The sequence below is a fragment of the Cynocephalus volans genome, chromosome 3, assembly GCF_027409185.1.
Source record: "Cynocephalus volans isolate mCynVol1 chromosome 3, mCynVol1.pri, whole genome shotgun sequence".
Classification (NCBI taxonomy): Eukaryota; Metazoa; Chordata; class Mammalia; order Dermoptera; family Cynocephalidae; genus Cynocephalus; species Cynocephalus volans.
Genome location: NC_084462.1, coordinates 73,418,138 through 73,439,077, shown reverse-complemented (window position 1 = coordinate 73,439,077; position 20,940 = coordinate 73,418,138). Strand labels below are relative to the sequence as shown.

Sequence of the window (20,940 nt, the reverse complement as noted above, 5' to 3'; positions counted from 1 at the left end):
TCATAGGCCCCTCTGACATCTATCAGATAACTTTTCAGTTACTTTTAGATGGTAAGACTTAGTTCCTATCCACCTATCCACTTTAAAACTCCTGTCATATTTGTCTCAAGCTTTTCCTGCTGTCTCCAGCCCCAGTTGGGAGACAGGGCATAGGGAGGGTGGTGGGACGCACAAGTAAGGTCTGTTGTCTCAACACCCTCACCTCCTCCCATTTTGTTGAGTACTCCTCAAATGATGAGGTGCACCGGGCTTCCCCTTGTTGGAAAGTTGTTACTTTGCTGGCGAATCCACCACGATAAAAATAATTCTCCTTTCTCAGTCAACTACTCTAATCCAGTTCGTGAGGGTGGACAGCACCCTAAACAGGCCCTTCTGAGGAAGCAGTTTGTCTAGGCATTGGTGGCACTTTGAGCCTGGGCTCCATCTTCTAGTTGATCCCCCTTCAGCAGCAGTAAACCACAATCCTTTTGCTGTACATGCCTCTTGGCCCATCACTATGGCAGTTCCCAGCAACCCACAGCACCCTTCCCCCCCATCCCACATCTTCTTGTGCTCAACTTCCTGGCTTTTCAATCAACCCATATTTGTCATTTCCTATTCTTACTTGGAAGTCAGAAAGCCTGAAGAGAACAAGCCTGCCTGTCCTAGCATTGTGTATGGAAGTCACTGTAGCACCATCAAGCCTTTTCCGCAAGGGAAGAGGTGAGAGACTTTCTTTACAAACACTAGTCTTTCTCATAAAGGTAACTTCTTCCCAGTCTCCTTTGTAAAAACTAGCTCAGCCTTTCCCTCCCCTCCATAGGAATCTCCTGTCAAACAGAACCAGACATTCTTTAAACTTGGTTGTCAAAGTATTTTCTCATCTGTAATTACCCCTCCAGCAAGTTGATAATGTAGGCAGGAAGAACTCCAATCAGGTCTTCTCAGCATCTCGCCCTAAGACTTCCAACCTCACAGTCACAATTCCCAAATCTTCCTTATTCCTTAAATCTCTTTCTGTATCATTATTGTACACATTCTTCCCAATACTTGGAATCTCCTCCACCAACTGAAAGGCCTTTCCTATGAATCCTCCCTAGGTGCTCTGTGTTCCCCATGATACTCTGCAAGTTTCTCTTCAACTAGTCAGTAAGGAACGTTCTTTAACTTCCCTAGCACCTATGAGGGCCAGACTATATATGAGCCTTTCATTTGACCTTTTAAGTACTAAAGTGAGTGATTTCTCAAAATACAAGTAAAAAACCTTAAAAATTTTATCAAAAGTGCAAACTGCAGAAATAACGAAAAAAACTTTAATAAAGCCTCTAGAGATAGTTTGTAAGATAATTTTTATTTTTACTTCTTTTTAAAAATGGACATTAATGTTCAATATATATTTACATCTCCAAACATCACCCAATTTAGTGAAAATAAGGCACTCAATGGCACACTAGCAGAAGCTGCCAATTAATTACTAATCATTTTATAAATCAAATCTACATAAAAATAAACACTAAAGAGAATAGATTAACCAAAGTTAATATGTGACAAGCATAATTATAAATAAATACCAGATTTTAAGCGGGAATCTGTAAAAGTTTTACTGACTCCTGGATTTTCACTCAGAGTAAACAAAATATGTAGTAATCCCAAACTTTCAGGATAGCAAGTTAATAGACACATTTTCTCTTAGTGGAGGCCTATCTAACCTCGGTAACGTTTCTGGGTGAAGCATAAAGTTATTATCGTACATTTTAAAAGGACTGGTCTAGTTGTGTTTCCTCTAATTTTAATTCCTCCGCTTCATTTACAGTATTGGCAGGAGTAGCGTTATGTGGATTGTCTAGAATGTCTTTGCTTAATCCATTTGATTCATTTTGATCCTCATCAGTATTAACATCTTCAACTGTCGGTTCCCTAGGTGTGTTCATTAACAAGTCTGGAAGAAAAGTCATATTGTTATTACTCATTATAAGCACCTGATCCAATTTTACTTCATAAACAAATCTCTTCAAAACTTTAAATTAGTAGAAATAAAATCTATGACCACTTAGTTAATGTTACTATCACTTCCTTCTAAATAAACTCATTTTTATACATGTTTAAAGTCAATTTAAAATGCAAAACGGTCTTGAATGGTACTAAATCAAAACTTTTTTTTTTTTTGGCAGCTGGCCAGCAAGGGGATCCAAACCCTTGACCTTGTTATTATCTACACCATGCTCTAATCAAGTGAGCCAACCAGCCAGCCCTACACTCAAGCTCTTGAATCATACCCAAATGTAATTTCTCATTCAAAATCTGAATTACTAGAAAGAGACTTAAAAAAACCAATGCACTTATCAGTTTTTTTTTTTTGTTTTTTTTTTTTTAAAAGATGACCGGTAAGGGGGTCTTAACCCTTGACTTGGTGTTGTCAGCACCACGCTCAGCCAGTGAGCCAACCGGCCATCCCTATATGGGATCCAAACCCGGGGCCTTGGTGTTATCAGCACCGCACTCTCCCGAGTGAGCCACGGGCCGGCCCGTGCACTTATCAGTTCTATGTCAAAGTGATCTATAGTAAAGAAACTTTAAGATACTTCCATTTGGGTAAATTTTAAGTTGTATATTATAAATAGAAGGTGAGCCTTAAGTACCTATTGCCAGGTATACTTTGATATTGACAGAAAGGAAGCCATTATATGGTAGTTTTTCACATAGTACTATTAAAACATCCATTTGTAAAGATGAAAAATAAATTCATTTTAATTGAAAAAATTCATGATAATGTAGTCACAATAACTTTGATTTGAGAATTTTATTACATTGTAAAATTGTTTTGCAACATGGTATCTACTTATAATTCTTACTTTCCCATTTTGAAAGGAAAAACTGGATTGGAAATTGAGAAAAACATATGCAATCCATAGGGCCGGCCCGTAGCTCACTCGGGAGAGTGTGGTGCTGATAACACCAAAGCCAAGGGTTTGGATCCTATATAGGGATGGCCGGTTCACTCACTGGCTGAGCACGGTGCTGACACCAGGCCAAGGGTTAAGATCGCCTTACCGGTCATCTTTAAAAAAAAACAACAAAAAACAAACATATGCAATCCTGCATTTGTTTTGTTCAAAACAAACTTGTAATTCTTTTTATTCTTATTTTTGGCAGCCGGCCAGTATGGGGATCTGAACCCTTGACCTTGGCATCATAACACCCCATTCCAACCAACTGGCTAATGGACCAGCCCCTTTAAATATAGATTAAATATAAATTTGGTCATCTGGTTTCCAAACCCACAGTCTATTTCTAAAACAGCAAATTTAAAGGCAGATTTAAAAATGAGGAGATGCTACAGATAAGCAAACAACCACCAAAAGTGTAGCTCACATCAAATGTGACACAATGCAATAAAAAGCATTTTAGAACCGATTCATGTCACAGCAAACAGCTCTAAAATCCTCAAAGGGTGTACAAGGCATTTTATGTTTAGAACATCATCATAAACTTCTGTGATTATGATCCTAAATATTATGTGTCACATGCTTTAAAGAGTTAGAGAAGAATATATTTTTGAAGTACTTAGAATCAATTTTAAGTGACTAAAATAACTTTTTAAAGAAGTACTCAGCTATCCAGAAAACCATCTTGGACTCATTTATTCTTTGAAGATTCCAAAAAGTAGACGTGCACACACATACACTCTCTCTCTCGCTCATATTCTCTCAAATATACATAAACTTAATATCACACTTTTCTATTCCTAGAGATATTTTACTTTTTGAAATAGTAGAGAAGTTAAAATTTCTAACATGCCCTTGATATATTAATGGTAGCACATAAAACCAGCATAAAATTTACCATTTCCTAGGGACTGACTATTACTCAGTAGCTTTGCCTGCCTTCTTTCCAAGGCCAGTTGTTTATTTCTCTCAATTCTTTGTTGTTGCTCTTCTGTTAAGCTTCTACTTGGCTCAGAAGCAAACTTCTCATTTTCAGATGAGTTTGTCAAAAAAGGATCTAATTCGGTAGCAGTTACATCAGGGCCATTATTTTCCCCTACTTCATCTGCAATAAAAGAGAAAAAGTTAGTACATCTGTAGTATTAGACTAGTTAGAGAAAGCTTATGCAGCTTTTGATTGAAAACCAGTTTAAAGTGCCAGACTTGAAGAAACATTTTGTGAGGTATGAGAATGTTGTGAATACATGCTTGATTCAAACGGGAAATATTTATAAACCACTTTAAAGAGATATGTTAAGTCAAATGGAAATACTATTAAAAATATACATAAAAGGAAAAGAAAAATTCTTAGTTATAATTACAAATATTTTATGCTTGAGCTAATAAAACAGCTCAAGGAATCCAAACTATATTCTTGTTCTACATTAAACCAAAAAATTTTAATAGCTGCCATAGTCTTTATATGACACACAGTAATAATTTTATATAGGCCATCATCATTTAAAGGGCAAAAGATAGACACAAACGAAAAAGAAAAAGAAATTTAGAAATATGTGGACATATTTCCAAGTTAATTTAAAAAAAATTCCGTGTTCTCTACATTATTACTGTTAACAAGTTCTTTTGTGTGTGTGTGTGTGTGTGTGTGGCAACTGGCCAGTATGGGGATCTAAACCCTCACAACACTGCTCTAACCAAAGAGCTAACCGGCCAGCCCAGTGTTAACAAATTTTTTTTAAAGATAACCGGTAAGGGGATCCTAACCCTTGACTTCGTCTTCACCCTTGACTTGGTGGTGTTAGCACCACGCTCTCCCAAGTGAGCTAACGAGCCATCCCTATATAGGGATCCGAACCTGTGGCCTTGGTGTTATCAACACCACACTCTCCCAAGTGAGCCATGGGCCGGCCCAAATTCTTAATGCCCTGTACACCAGCTATCTCAAAGTAGGATGCCCCCCAAATGAACCATGGTATGGAAAGTAAATATTAGATCTTCCATTAATATTTCATTTAAGAATTAAGAAAAATTTACTTTTACTAACATATTTAAAATAAAGATTGGCTGGCAGTGATGACATATGACATTGTCCATATGACAGAGTTATTGTATGGTCTATGAGCTATCCTATAGGCAAGCTCCACACTGTAGAAGGGTGGGAGGAGAGTTGGGCCCTTGCTCATTTTTTAATTCCATCATATTTTGACATACAGCTGTTTCTGACTGACCAGTCAAGTAAACTGACAGATATTATCTTGTTTTAACCAAACAAACATAACAAAATGCACAATTGGTAGCTTTAAAAAATCTGCACTGGGCCGGCCCTGTGGCTCACTCAGGAGAGTGTGATGCTGGTAGCGCCGAGGCCACAAGTTCAGATCCTATATAGGGATGGCCAGTGTGCTCACTGGCTGAGCGTGGTGCAGACCACACCGTGCCGAGGGTTGTGATCCCCTTACCAGTCCAAAAAAAAAAAAAAAAAAATCTGCAAAATAAAATTCCTACAGGTAGAAAAGAAGCAAAGGCAAGAAACAAAAAAAATGGTAGAGCTGACACTTTACCTTCTCTCTACATTATCTACATTATGGGATTAAAAAAATGATAAAATCCATCAGATATGACAAGTTGGTCAAAAAATTCAAATCACCATTTGAAATATGAATTTATACATGTACTATCTTTGTCCTGTGTACATATTGTGTCTTAAGATATTACTTAATTATAGTAAAAAGCCATTGCAATTAGAAAAACATTTAAAACATGAATTATTTATGATTATTTCAGTAAGATTTATCTTATTTATCTTTATTTTTTTGGCGGCTGGTTGGTATGCAGATCTGAACCCTTGACCTTGGTGTTACAAGATGGTGCATCAGTGAGATTTAAAAATCATATACTACTTAGGCTGGCGTGTGGCTCACTTGGGAGAGTGTGGTGCTGATAACAAGGCCACGGGTTCAGATCCCTATATAGGGATGGTCGGTTAGCTCACTTGGGAGAGCGTGGTGCTGACAACACCAAGTCAAGCGTTAAGATCCCCTTACCGGTCATCTTTAAAAATAAAAATTATAAAAATAAATAAATGAATAAAAATCATATACTACTTAATCGAGTCCTTTACAATCAAACCCCCTTTTGAATTTTCTTCCTTAATAATGAAAGACAAAAAGCCAGACACTTTTCCTTCCCTACATGGGAAAAAAAAAAGGCGGGAAACTAAAATGAATTCCTTTGTCAGGAAATACCAATAGAATACACATAGAAAACACTGCTGGATTCGGATCCCCAGACTGGCCAGCTGCCCCCACCGCCCCAGCGTGCCCCCCAAAAAAGTGCTGCTGAATAAATAAACCAACCCAGTGGTATATGCTGTGAGATTTAGTACTGTAATAACGCATTCCTTTACATATACCAAATCCTATACCATCAGTACATACCATATCCTATAAAAAAATTAAAATCCTGGATTACTTAAATCACATTTCTTCACACTTTTAATAGCTATTTATAAATAACTTTGGGGGAGTCAATATGGGGCCTGCATTTGCTACCACATCTGTTAAAAGTTAACAAACAAACATGTATGGAGCCATCGCACAGAAAATCTGATAACTATACAGATCCTGTCGGCAGGAACCATCTATTTTGATGTGTGTGACTGTCCGTGGTTGCACTGTACAACTAACAAATGCAACCAATTCCAGGAACAGTCACATAGGTCTAACTAAAGTCCTATATCCAGGATCTGCACTCTGAGTGAAATATAAACTTTCATTATCAAATTATTCCGGCTAATTCCCCAATGATTAATGGTATACATGTGTATGACCACTATATCTTAAACATACCTTTATCAACATGCACTATAAAGGATCAGAGTTCTCAAAAGATCATATTCAGGTGGGCTGGTTAATTCAGTTGGTTACAGCGTGGTGCTGATGACACCAATGTCCAGGATTCAACCCTTGTACCAGCCAGTTGCCTTCCCTCGCCACCCTCCAAAAAATAGCTCATATTCTATGGCTAATATAATTTTTCCAACATCTCTAATGGCATTGCAGCCATGTCTTTAAGAAATAAGTTCCACACACAACATTCTAGATGCACCAAGGCATTTTAACTCATTTACTATATATTAATTATATACACAATATAGACTAAGAATCCAGTCCTGTAGTACTGCCTATTCATTTGTAAAAGCAAAATTATTATAAAGTAGATAAACCTATATTCTTACCATTATTGCTAACAAAATCTTCGTGTATAATAGGGAGATCAAGTCGAATTCGTTTTAAACAGGTCTGAAAATAAAAAAGATTTTTTTTACATTTTCACCAATAATCCTAGAAGGGAAATAGTCATTTATTCAATTCTTAGTTTCAAATAACTATTAATTTTCCCTCTACTAAGACAGATTTCAAAATGAAAATCCCAAACAGCAATTTAGCCTCAACTAAATCTATCCTAGTAATATTTAGCATTATAAATTTTATTGATTATAATCTCAATGCTTACCTGAACTTCCTTTTTATTTCCCAGATATTCAACTCTGTCAATAAAATCCTCAAATTGTAGTTTAGGGAATAGCCTATGTGCCCAGTGCTCCATGTGTCTGATTAGCGTCTTCAAGTCTTCAGCCTAGCACATAAAAATAAAAATGCTAAACAGAAGACTCACTCTCACAACTGACCCTGTCAGCAGATTTCAGAATTGAAAAGCAATGCCAAAGTCACTGGTGTCATTTTATATTCATATGGATGAAGAACTTTTAGTAGGAAGTTTAAGGAGAAAAATATTAAGGACTTAGAAGACTGCAGTCTAAAAGAATACAAGATACAGATTTTGAAAATTCAGAAGTAAAAAAATCCCAGTTATGAAAACTTTAAATACCTCATACTGGCCAGATGCCAAAAAAAGAGAAAACTTTAAATAAAGTTAAAAGATAATCACAGTATGTCTTTTCAAAACTGTAAAGTAAAACCCCAAAATAAACTTTAATAAAATACATCAGGATATCTTTTAGGAATAAATGAACACTGCGACAGATCCCTAAGTCATATGAGAAGAAAGCTTTGAGAATTCAGAGCTATAAGAATATATTCAGAACCAGGGCTGGCCAGTTAGCTCAGTTGGTTAGAGTGTGGTGCTGATAGCACCGAGGTTCAGGGTTCAATCCAGCCACTAACAAAAAAGAGGATATATTCAGAACCCTCAAGGGCAAAGTTCCAAAGACCAGCCAGAACAGTTTAAACATTCTCAAACCACAATACATCTCTATATTTGAAATTCCAATTAACATTAAAATTTGGAAAACGAAAAACAAAGTTTAATAAACTTGACTAATGAATGAGAAGTTATAAATTCCTGATTTTACTGTAAAATACTTCATTCTCTTAACAATGTTTTAAAATAGGAGAATGATTGAAAGCACAGGCTCTGGGTCAGACTGCATAGATTCAAATACCAATTCTACCACTCAAAAGCTGTGTGATGATAAAGTATATATAAAATAAAACTTAAGGACCAGCCCATGGCTCACTTGGGAGAGTGCAGTGCTGATTGATAACACCAAGGCCACGGGTTCAGATCCCTATATAGGGATGGCTGGTTAGCTCACTTGGGAGAGCATAGTGCTGACAACACCAAGTCAAGGGTTAAGATCCCCTTACCGATCATCTTTAAAAAAAAAAAAAAGTATACAATTCAGTGGCATTAATTACATTCAAAATGTTTTGCAACCATAGGCACTATATTTCCAAAATTTTCATCACTCCAAACAGAAACCTTTTATTGATTAAACAACTTCCCATTTCCCCCCTCTCCCAGAACCTCTACTTTCTGTTTCTATGAATTTGCCGATTCTAGATATTTCATATAAGTGGTCATATTATATTTGTTTTTTGGTGTCTGGTTTATTTCATTTAGCATGTTTTCAGGGTTCATTTATGTTATTGCATATATCAGAATGTCATTCTTTATTTTGCTAAATATTCCAGTGTACTGCATTCATGTGGTTTAAGGATATACCACATTTTGATTACCCATTCATAAGTTGAGGACATTTGGGTTTTACTTTTTGGCTGTTATGAACAGTGCTGCTATAAATACCCATACACAAGTTTTTGCGTGAACATATATTTTCACTTCTTTTGGGCGTGTACTTGGGAGTGGAATTGTCATGCTGTATGCTAACACTGTACTAACTTTTAGAGGAACCGCCAGAATTTTCCAAAACAGCTATGCTATTTTGTATTTCCTCTAACAATGTAAGAATGTTCCAATTCTTCCATTTTTTTCACAACGCTTGTTAATGTCTATATTTTTTATTATAGCCACCTTAGTGAGTGTGAAGTGGTAACTTATGATTTTGATTTGCATTTCCCTAATTAATAATATTGAGCATCTTTTTATGTGCTTAGTGCATTGTATATCTTTTTTGGAGTAAAGTCTCTTCAAATGCTTTGACCTTTTAATTGGGTTATTTGTCTTTTTATGGTTGAGTTTTAAGAGTTCTTGATATATTCTAGTCACAAGTTCCTTATCAGATATGTTTTTCAAATATTTTCTTCTATGAGTTGTCTTTTCACTTTCTTGATGGTCTCTTTTGCAGCCCAAAAGTTTTAAATTATTACTATTATTTTTTTTTTATAAAGATGACCAGTAAGGGGATCTTAACCCTTGAGTTGGTGTTGTCAGCACCACACTCTCCCAAGTGAGCTAACCAGCCATCCCTATGTGGGATCCGAACCCATGGCCTTGGTGTTACCAGCACCACACTCTCCCAAGTGAGCCACGGGCCGGCCCCAAAAGTTTTAAATTCTAATGAAATCCAATGTATTTATTTTTTCATTGTTCATGCTTTTGGCATCATATCTAAGAAACCATTACCTAATCCAAGGTCATGAAGATTTACACCTATGTTTTCTTCAAAGATTTTGTAATTGTAGCTCTTAAATTTAGATCTTTTATTCATTTTGAATATTTGTATATAGTGTCTGGTAGGGGCTCAACTTCATTCTTTTTCATTTTGATATCTAGTTGTCTCAGCACTATTTGTTGAAAAGAGTATTCCTTCCCCATTGAATTGTCTTGGCACCCTCGTGGCATATACTTTTAAAAGGTAAGACTAATTGCTGGGCTGGCCAGTTAGCTCAGTTCGTTAGAGCATGGTGCTGATAACACCAAGGTCTAGGGTTTGATCCATTACCAGCCAGCTGCCAAAAAAAAAAGAAAAAAAGACTAATTACTGTCAAGTTCTTTGGCGTGATTCTGAAGCATTCCTTAAGACAACTGGAAATATTTAGATTATCACAAATAGGGAAATTCTTAAAAGCTACTTACTCAGGTTCTTTTTTTTCTTACTTAAGATATTTACTCCTTTGGTTCATGTCAAGTAACAAATCTTCCTCAAATCTAGTTCAACTGGACTATATCCTAAATTTTTTATGCTTGAAGAATCTGACTTAGGTTCCTCCTTTCAAAAATACAGCTTATATCCCTATACCTTCTGAGTTTTTGTTTGTTTTTTTTTTAAAAGATGATCGATAAGGGGATCTTAACCCTTGACTTGGTGTTGTCAGCACCACGCTCTCCCAAGTGAGCTAACCGGCCATCCCTATATAGGGATCTGAACCCGTGGCCTTGTTGTTAGCAGCACCACACTCTCCCAAGTGAGCCACGGCCGGCCCTACGTCTGAGTTATTTTGAGAGAGTCTTGCTGACTACATTTAATTAAGTATTAATTAAGTATTGAGTTGTTTTTTTGGAAATGCAAACATTTTGATTAGTGCTTTATTTGAGGATTTGGGGGAGATGTTCTTAAATTACAATTCCTTAACCAGGACGTTCTTTAAAAAGGTAAAAAAGTAAATAAAAATATTGATATTAAAATTCTTGTTTGTCCACAGCTTAATTTCTTTTACATTCTGATCTTGGTGGACAATCCAAATTTATAAAGAAGTGCTGAAAATAAAAACTCACTTTGAACTGAGGAGAGGACCCCGTCTGTTAATTTATGCAGCATCTAGACAGCAGTTTTAAGAAAAAATTGGTTTTCCTCTTGCAAAACAGTCCTTATCAAACTGTTTAGGTATTGCTGAGAAAAGTATTCGTGCTATAAATATGTATTAGCTACAGTCACAGCAGGCAGAGAGTAAGAGAACCTCTTATTGGATCTTTCTTTAAGGTAAAAAAATATTTAGTAATTAAGGTAGTTGGTAATTGTTTAAAAGTGATATATTATTTGAGAAATCAATTTTTACTGTTTTCTAGTTCCATTTTACTGTTTTGTCTTCCGAAAGGGGCTAGATCAGTTTGTGATAAGTAAAATGTCTGTAGTAAATAAAAAGTGTTAGTACTTGTGCCAAGCCACCTCCAGTGAACTCTGCATCTATTTCCTGTTAGAGAAATGAACAAAGGCATATATTAGGCTGAGATAATAGGATTTTATAGTTAGGTCTTTAAGCAAGGAATATTTTTGAAATATCTTTCATCAACATGAATATGGACCATATTCTTCTGGAAGAAGTTGGAAACTAATCTTGGATAACTACAATATCCAGCAACAATAATGTATAGATACTTTGGTGTGTCACTGTAAATGACACTATAAACAGTGTGTAATACATTGATATTATGATTGTCTTAAGCACAGTGTAGAAGAATATCACTCCTTAAATAAATCCTGAAGATAGCATCATTTGAGACACCTATAGAATATTATATGCTGAGGCATAAGCTTAGATCTGGTTTGTTTGAACAGTAAGTATGTTTTATATATAGATTTGGTTTCTCTAATTCAGTTTTTATGGCCTTTTAAATGTATATACACAGTCTCAAGTATCTCCACACAAACTACTCATTAATAGCAAAGGGAAAAAGAGTAACTTTAAATTGGAGAAACCTGGGGCCGGCCCATGGCTCCCTCGGGAGAGTGTAGTGCTGATAACACCAAGGCCATGGGTTTGGATCCTATATAGGGATGGCCAGTTAGCTCACTGGCTGAGCGTGGTGCTGACAGCACTAAGTCAAGGGTTAAGATCCCCTTACCAGTCATCTTATAAAAAATTTTTTTAAAAGTCTTCATTTTTCAACAAAACTTTACTGATGCCTATTATGAACCAGGTACTGTGCCTTATATTGGGGACACATAAGTCATCAACACATGAACAGTCCTTGCCCTCATGAATCAAAATCACTCTTTGAGGCAGACAAAGTTTTATTCCCCTAAATTATAAAGTACAAACTCAGGCTGAGAGACTCAGATTTGATTTTCCTAAAGCCATAGTTCATACAGTGGCAAAAATGAGACCACACAAGACATGCTTTCTAATTTTTCAAACAGTGCTCTTTCCATTACATCACAACTGTTTCTCAAGAAATATGCTGTTTAATGACAATGTCTGTGAAGCATTCTGAGATTCCCCAGAACATGATAATGGGCTTACGGTTTCATGTCTATTTTAAAAAATGAAAGTCTAAAATAAAAATCAGACATTTCTTACCTCATGACCTTTACCTTTGAATTTTACCTTATCAAACACATGTCTCAAGGCTGGAAGCCCTCTCTCTGAAATTAATCTGTGAATAGAAAATATGTTCTGAATTTCAAGTTTTTTAGAGTCAAGTCCAAACCAAGACTGTAAGAAAAAAAAATATCTTCTGCTAAACTGAAAAAAAGTTTTTAGAAATATCTGATCTCTAAATCATCTCAATCAAAAGCTTACAAAATTAGAAGAAAAACTATAAATGTAAAGAAAAAGTATAAATGTACAAGGAAATAGTAAATGTACCTCTGAGCATCCAGCTTGGGTATATTCCTTTTAACTGTTTTCTTTGGAGGTACAGGAACAGGTGCTCCACTCCCTAACTCTGGTGAAATATACCAAGATTTAGTACTACTTAAATAATTTAACCCTTATTTACAAATGTATAATTTCTAAGCTGATAGATGGATAACTGAACATGGGAGACTTTTTTGAAACTCTCTAGACAAACCTTCATCAGGTTCAACTCTTTCACCATGTGGAGAGGCTGGAGGTGGGAAAGGAGGAAAAGTTTCATCTTCTACATGCTCATAATCTGGTAGGTCAATCAAGCCATTCTCCTGTGGTTCTAGCATCTTTTCCTCTGGGAGAAAAAAAGTAAAATTATTTTTATTCATCCAAGTAGTATTCCTGGACTGGCTGGTTAGCTTAGTTGGTTAGAGCACAACATTTAACACCAAGGTCACAAGTTTGGATCTCTGCACCAGCCAGCCACCAAAAAAAAAAAAAAAAAATCCCAAAACAAATAGTCTTCCTATTACACATCAAATTCCGTCTACAGCAAAATTCATGTGTTTCAGTTAAACCACATTTCAAACTCACATATCATGAAAAGAAGTAGAGAAGATACTAATTATGGGGAAAAAAGGACTAGGCTAAAAATCAGAAGAACTGAATTCTAATGCAGACCCCATAGCTGAATAACTATATGATTTTGAACAAATCATTTTACGTCACCTATATGAATTTTTCCTACCATAAAAGGATGAATTTGATTTTTCAGAGGGTTTCAAACTGATACCCAAAAGTAAATAAGAAAATAAGAAATAAGTAGGGCATAGCTACTTCACCCCCACTTAAACCAGAGCAGCTTTTTAAAAAACCTGTTTATAGGGCCGACCCCGTGGTGCACTTGGGAGAGCGCCGTGGCGCTGGGAGTGCGGCGGCGCTCCCGCTGCGGGTTCGGATCCTATATAGGGATGGCTGGTGTGCTCACTGGCTGAGTACCGGTCACGAAAAAGACAAAAAAAAAAAACCTGTTTATATATTGGTCTTCTAGGTAAGATTTCCTTTGATGAATGGAAATTGTCCTCAGTTTGATAACTGGAAAGAATGTTTCTCAGTACCCTTTTAGTAGACCTCTCAGCAACATCTGACACTTTGGGCTAATCCCTTTTTCTGGAAAAATGTTTTCCTTGACTTCTGTACTCACCTGGTTTTCCTCCCTTTCTGGACACTCTTCCTGGATCTTCTTTGCAGGTTCATCTTCTAACCTGGCCACTAAGTATCCAAGACTCCATCTTAGGCCCTCTCTTCAATCACTTATGCACATGGCCTTAATAATAACTTTTTTATAGATGACTCAATTTTTATCTCCACCCTAGGCCTTAACTCTGAGTTCCAGATCCCTACTTCCCACATTACAGCTCTCAAATGTCACAAAGGCACCTATAACTCATCATGTACAAAACTGAACTTCTAAATTTTCCTAATTCAGTGAATGACATCTATCCAGCTATGCAAGTCAGAAACCTACAAGTCATCTTTGACACTTCCTTCCCCCTACGCCACTTATCCCATCCATTTTACTTCCTAAATATGCCTTAAATCTGTCCTTTTCTATCTCCATAACCACTTTCCAAAGTTTCTTGCTTGGATTGCTCCATTACTCCCATCTACTTTTGCCTCCTTCTATCCATTCTCCATATTACAACTAAACTGAACCTTTGAAAATGTAAAGCTTGGGCTGGCCAGTTAGCTCACTTGGTTAGGGCACGGTGCTGATCACACCAAGGTCGAGGGTTTGGATCCCCATACTGGCCAGCCACCAAAACAAAAGAAAATGTAAAACTGATATGAGTTGGCTTAAGAATTTCAATGGCTTCTGATCACTCTTAGGATAAAGATAAAACTCCAAGGACCTGTGTTATGTGGCTTCTTCCTACCTCTCCAGACTCACTTCACACCATCCTATGCTTTTTCTTTCAGTTCACTGAAAGAGCCATATCCCTCAGACCACTGGATTTTAGCAAATGCTATTTCCGGTCTTGAATGCTATTCCCTGGGGGCTATCAGGTTAACTCACTTGGGAGAGCGTGATGCTGCTAACATCAAGGTCACAGATTTAGAACCCCATACAACCCGGGCCTCAGCCACGCCCCCCTTACATGCACAACCAGTCCAGTAATGACCACCGAGCTGCAGCAAAAAGAACCCCGGGTTCCCGAGCTGGGGTAATGGGGGGCAAGGGCTTTTGCCACACCCTGCTGACATCTGCACCCAGCCCAGCAATGACCAAGCCACTGCTGGAAGCCCCCTAGTCTCCCCTGTGGGAATGAGGGGAGTGCCACAGGCCTCAATCCTGCCCCTCCTTCTTCCTTTTTCCATCCTATTTCCTTCCCCTTTCCCCTGTCTCCCTCCTTCCCAACTGCTCCACAACAACTTCATAGAATGTAAATAAAATAATATTTAAAAAAACAAAAATCCCCATACAGGCCAGCAGGCAAAAAAAAAAAAAAAAAAAAAAAAAAACAACAAGGGAAAGCTGACTCCTAATCTTTTTTTTTTTTTTTTTTTTTTAAAGATGACAGGTAAGGAGGTCTTAACCCTTGACTTGGTGTTGTCAGCACTACGCTCACCCGATGAGCTAACCGGCCATCCCTATATGGGATCCGAACCAGTGGCCTTGGTATTATCAGCACCACACTTTCCTGAGTGAGCCACGGTCTGGCCTGACTCCTCATCTTTCAGATCTCAACTATCCACCTCCTCAGAAAAGTCCACCCCAATTTGCCTAAATTAAATCCTTCTTCAATAAGCATTCATAGTATCAAGTACAAGTTTCATAGCACTTATCCAGTATCAATATTATGATTTGTGCAGTTAATGTTTATCTCCCATATTAGACTGTAGCTCTAAAAGGGCAAAGACCGGGTAGGTCTCTTCGTGGTCTCTTCGTGCTCCACTGCTGTACCCCTAAAGCTGGTACTCAGCAGGTGCTCAATACATATATATTTGTTGAATGAAAGAACGTAAGAAAGGAATTCCAAAGCTTCCCCCAAACTAAAATCACTGGAGTTAGATGACCTCTAAAATCTCTCCAGTTCTATTTATTTTCTTGGTGGGTGGCCAATACAGAGATCTGAACCTGGGACCTTGGTGTCAGTCATAAGGCTGTGCTCTAACCAACTGAGCTAACTGGCCATCCCTCTAATTCTAAATTTCTATGACCATAAATGCGTAAAAACAAAGTATCAACTTCTGATGATGACCCACTTATCCTCAAATAAGCTACAAGAACCACTGACTTTCAAAACTGGAAAGACGGTTAGAGGTCACAAAATCTAAAGTAGTTTCCTAGCTACAAGAAGTATATTTAGCCCCGTTCAAATTATGCCTTCTGAGGAGAAGTGGGGTTCAGACCTTTTTGGCTGACAGGGAACACTGAGTGTGATGACAGGCACAAACTACATTGAGTGTAACAGGGAACTGACCACGCATGGGGTGGAGCTTGTCAGTAAAATGTTTTTTCTTAATATTTGTGGTGAATAAGATGTTCACTACACTTCTTTCACTCCTTGACAATGATCGTATAACTGTCTCTTTCTAGACATTGATGAAATTGTCTTAACTTCCTCCTCAAACTCCCAGAGGAGTGAAGGTAATAAACTTGTTGTCCAAACCACGGTTCATTCCCAAGACCTTCTGTTTCCAATGTCCAACTTTTCCCAAGTTGTCAAAACAGAAGCCCCTCGTTGCAAGGTAAGTCCTATCAGGCCGACTCGATGTCCCCCTCGGGTGCCACCCCTAAAAACATCGAAACTCCCATCCCTCTTCTCCAACCTTCTCATCCTCGCTTCCCTGTCTTTTCTCTCTCCAACCTCATTCATTCCTTCAACATTCACAGGACGCCTTCTACGTTTAGAAAGTCCTGTACAGAAGCTGGGGATGTAAAGACATCACAAACACGTTCCCTCCGGCTAAAAGGCTGCGTTTAGTGAGAGGCAGCCCCGAAACCTAAACAAGAGGTAAAGGTGCCCGCCCCCACAGGTCGAGGCCGGTGAGACCTCCCTCTCCAGTCCCGTTGCGGCCAGGTCCGCCTCACTCCAGTCCTCCAGCCTGCTCACCCCGTGCCTGCGACTCTCCAGCTCTGCCGCTTGTCAGTCTGGCTAGCAGGGCCGCCTCTCCTCTCCAGAGCACAGTTCGTCCGCCAACCGGCTCTCACCTCACGCAGACCGAAGCAGCCTCGCGCGGTGCTCACCGGGGAAAGGAAGTCGTGCTTCTCGCGATACTCTTCAGCTCCTGCCGCGAGAAGAGCTCAGCGTGTGGCGCTAAATCTGCGCAGGGTCTGGGCGGTGCCTGCAGGACCCGCCTTCCGCGGTCCCGCCCACCCACGCGGGTCCCGCCCACCCACGCGGTTCCCGCCTTTCCTGCTCGTCCCGTTGCTTCCGCCCTCCTGAATTTCTGGGAGCAGTTAAGCCTCCTTATTTGCATGAATTTCATATTTGTTATTCTCTGGGCACTTTGCACTTTGTAAGTAGGTCCCGGTTTTTAGAAAACTGAGTTATGGATGGAGTAAAAAGAACAGAGGCAAGCAGTATTGGATGAGAAATTACCGCATCTTCAAAATTAACAGCAGAATGCGTTGAACAAGAGAGTTTTATTATTTGTTTATTGACTAATGAACTGAGAAAAGAGGTGGTGAGGAATTAGGGTTAGGAGTGTAGACATAAAGAAAAATGTCAAAACTGTGTTTTCTATTTTTTAAAAAAGTGATTTTTTAAAATAAAATACATGTACAATCAATAATGTTTCAATAAAAAAACAAAAAATATATTAAAATATTTGTATTTGCTTGTATAAACACACAACTAGGGGAAAATATATTTATAACTAATACCTGTGGGATGGGAACTTAAGTATACTTTTTTTGACCGTATAAATGAATTAATTGTTAAAAAAACTAAATTGCAAAATGTTATCGGGCACAAATATAGCATCATTAAGATGTGACAAACCTGGGCCGGCCTGTGGCTCACTCGGGAGAGTGCGGGTTCAGATCCCATATAGGGATGGCCGGTTAGTTCACTGGGTGAGCGTGGTGCTGACAACACCAAGTCAAGGGTTAAGATCCCCTTACCGGTCATCTTTTTAAAAAAATAATAATAATAAAAAATAATAATAAAGCCCTCAGAACCACACCCCTGACCACCATTTTTAATTCACTCACTACTGCATGGTTCCTACAATCCAATCACCTCTTCAAGGCTCCACCTTTCAATTACCATAATAGGATTTCCCACCTTCTTAACAGTCACAGTGGGAGCTAAGTTTCTAATACATGAAACATGAGAGATACAGTTCAAACGTCAATGAGTTTTGGGGGGACATAATTCAATCTACTACAGTTAAAGTGCAGTGTTATAACACCAAAGTTAAGGGCCAGCCCGTGGCTCACTCGAGAGAGTGTGGTGATGATAACACCAAGGCCACGGGTTCGGATCCTATATAGGGATGGCCGGTTGGCTCACTGGCTGAGCGTGGTGCTGACAACACCAAGCCAAGGGTTGAGATCCCCTTATCGGTCATCTTTAAAAAAAAAAAAAAAAAATCTAAGTTAAGTGTTTGCATCCCCATACCAGCCAGCCATTAAAAAAAAAGATAGTACTTAATAATGTTATCTATTATCCATATAATTTTTAGAATGTTTAACCCTTTCAGAAAATGTAAAGATTTAGTTAAGTAATTGTAAGCCCATGTGAATATAACTACCAAGGTTGTAAGCCATCAATATTGTCAAAGGTTAATTGTCTTTTTCATATGTGAGGAATACTAGAAATACAAGGGTACTTCAAAATGTCTGTGGAAAAATAGAATTAAAAGATAATATTAATCTTTCCATGAACTTTTAAAGACCCCTTGTATATTTTCCTCAGCAATTTCACCAGAGATATGAGATAGCTTTCCTATAGACCGTGTCATTAAACTCTTTTAAAACAGTTTGATGTTTTAAAAATGAATAATGTTAAAGAAAAAATGAAGTCTATTTTAAGACCAAAGATTAAGTAAGGAGTGTAAAAGTTTTTCTGGCATTAGGGAACCCAATATACACAGATCTATACAGGCTCTCAGAGATGAGGTTTGGAAGAAGAGAAATGGGATAAATCTTTTAAAATCAAAATAGTATTAACTATTTCTATCCCACATTAAAAAAGTAAAGTCTCTGAGTTTTGTTGATTGGCTGATGTTATTTGGACTTATTCCTTAGGTTAGCACTGGGCTAGCTGGCAATCGTGGTCTGCTGTGTACTTGAGGACTCCAGCTCAAGATTACAGCATGTACTCACCGCTGCCTTGTACATGGCATACCTGATTTGGGATTATATCACCCAGTCAGGTCTATACAAGCATTAGCAATCGAGGTCGCCAGGCCAGAGTTTATGAATTAGGATCAGTTCAGCTGCAAATAACAAGAAAATGAAAATAAACCAAAATAACAATAAACAAGATAGAAATTTATTTGTCTCTCACGTATAAGAAGTCTGTAGGTAGTTGTAAGAACCCAAATGCCCCAAGGGATCACACCCTGATCACTTAAGTCCTTCTCGGCCACACCCCATCATGGCACTGGTTGCCCTCTAAGTAGGGATTGTATTTTAAGCCAATCAGCCTTCCCTAGAAGCCCTATATATATATGTGTGTATGCCGCCTAATAAATGAGCTCTCTCCGGATCGTCAACTGGTGTCCACTCATCCTTTCATTTGGTGCCGAAACCCGGGACGGAGCTTCTCTCGAGCAGTGACACTTTTCGGATCGCAGCGGCAATACCTTCCAAGTTGCCCCTCGGTAACTCGGTCCCACCAGGACCGGCCTCCCTTCCACCGCTCACCATTGACGGTCCACCCCCTTCCATTCTTTTCGGCGCTGGCTCCTTCCACTCACCACCGGCTCATCATTAGGTAAGCCCCCTTTCCTAAAGGGCACCAGCCCTTTTTCAGGCTACCACAGGGAGTCTAGATCGTCCAGTAGCCCCTAACACCCACACCCACCCCACCACGGTCTTCACGACCGCCATAAATTCCCAAACTATAACAGGTTCCAAAGCCCAGGTAAACTTTTACTTTCATTTTTGGAGGTTAAAAGCCCCATTCTGTTCTCTCCTTCACCCTCCTGTCCACCACTCTCTTCTCTACATTTCCTGGGTCTGGGACCTGACCAGAAAATCCTGGCGCTAGGTTCCTTCAGGCACCGGGCTTTTGCCCTAGAGAAGTGGAGGTCTGAGTGACGACCCACACCTCCCTTCTCTCTTCCTGGTTCGTACCTGAACCTGCCGGGACTGACGTGACCTACTGGGGACGCCCTCTAGGATCCCGCCTTTCCCAACTGGCCGAAGGATCTGTCTTAAATCTCTGTCCGATTTCTGTCTAAATTCCCATTAATAGACCAGAATGGGTGCTTCCTCCTCCTCCCTAGGGGACTCTCCACTTCAATGCCTTCTGAAAAACCTCACCAACCTTTCCCTCAGGCCGGATATTGAGCCCAAACACCTCACCAAATTCTGTACACAAGATTGGCCTTATTATCCTTTAGATAATCAAAACACATGGCCCCCTGAGGGCACTCTAGATCCTAACATTCTACGAGACCTCTTTAACTACTGCCAGCGCCTAAAAAAATGGAAGGAGATCCCCTACATCGAGGCTTTTCGCCTCTTGGCTCAGAACCCCACCCTCTGCTCCTCCTGTGCTCTCTCTCAAGTCCTTTTAGCCTGTAAACCATCTTCACAGTCTTCTGTACCTCCTGCGCCATCCACTCTCCCGTCTTTACCCTCACCTACTCCTGACCCACTAAGCCCCCCTTTCACCCGTTCCCGAGGACCTCCCCCTGCCCCTTTAACAATCGCCCTACTACGTGAGGTAGCTGGGGCTGAAGGAGTAGTTAGGGTCCATGTTCCCTTTTCCCTAGCTAACCTTACAGAATTAGAAAAAATACTAGGCTCTTTCTTTACCGACCCTACCACCTACATTAAAGAATTCCAATGGATCCTGCAGGCCTACACTCTCACACATCATGACATCTTCATGCTCCTAGACCGTTTTGCCTCTTGCTTTATAATTGGCCTCAAAAAATTGGCTCGCAAGGTCGTCAATTTCCAAAAAATTCAAGAAATTGTCCAAAAAAAGGAAGAAACTCCCTCCGGGTTCCTCAATAGATTAACTCAGGCCTTTCTTTTTTTTTTTTTTTTAAATTTT

At 38.9% G+C, this 20,940-nt stretch overlaps 1 protein-coding gene and 1 non-coding gene across 3 annotated transcripts; both read right to left on the bottom strand.

The window, feature by feature from the left end:
- Nucleotides 1-1,311: 1,311 nt before the first annotated feature.
- On the bottom strand, nucleotides 1,312-16,981 carry TIPIN (TIMELESS interacting protein). Of its 2 annotated transcripts, XM_063091683.1 has the most exons (9): nucleotides 16,816-16,981; nucleotides 13,902-13,969; nucleotides 12,921-13,052; nucleotides 12,716-12,794; nucleotides 12,428-12,503; nucleotides 7,440-7,562; nucleotides 7,162-7,225; nucleotides 3,823-4,029; nucleotides 1,312-1,918 (listed from the first exon to the last, which is right to left on the bottom strand). In XM_063091683.1, exons 3-9 carry the CDS (start codon nucleotides 13,042-13,044, stop codon nucleotides 1,734-1,736), a joined length of 858 nt encoding a protein of 285 aa, XP_062947753.1. In that variant the 5' UTR covers nucleotides 13,045-13,052; nucleotides 13,902-13,969; nucleotides 16,816-16,981; the 3' UTR covers nucleotides 1,312-1,733. The 2 variants fall into 2 exon arrangements, with proteins under 2 accessions (XP_062947753.1, XP_062947752.1); XM_063091682.1 differs by lacking the exon at nucleotides 13,902-13,969 and having other exon boundaries at nucleotides 16,816-16,980.
- Nucleotides 6,503-6,638, bottom strand: LOC134374437 (small Cajal body-specific RNA 14). The gene has a single exon (XR_010023282.1). It is a non-coding gene; the product is annotated as a small Cajal body-specific RNA 14 (non-coding RNA).
- Nucleotides 16,982-20,940: the final 3,959 nt, after the last annotated feature.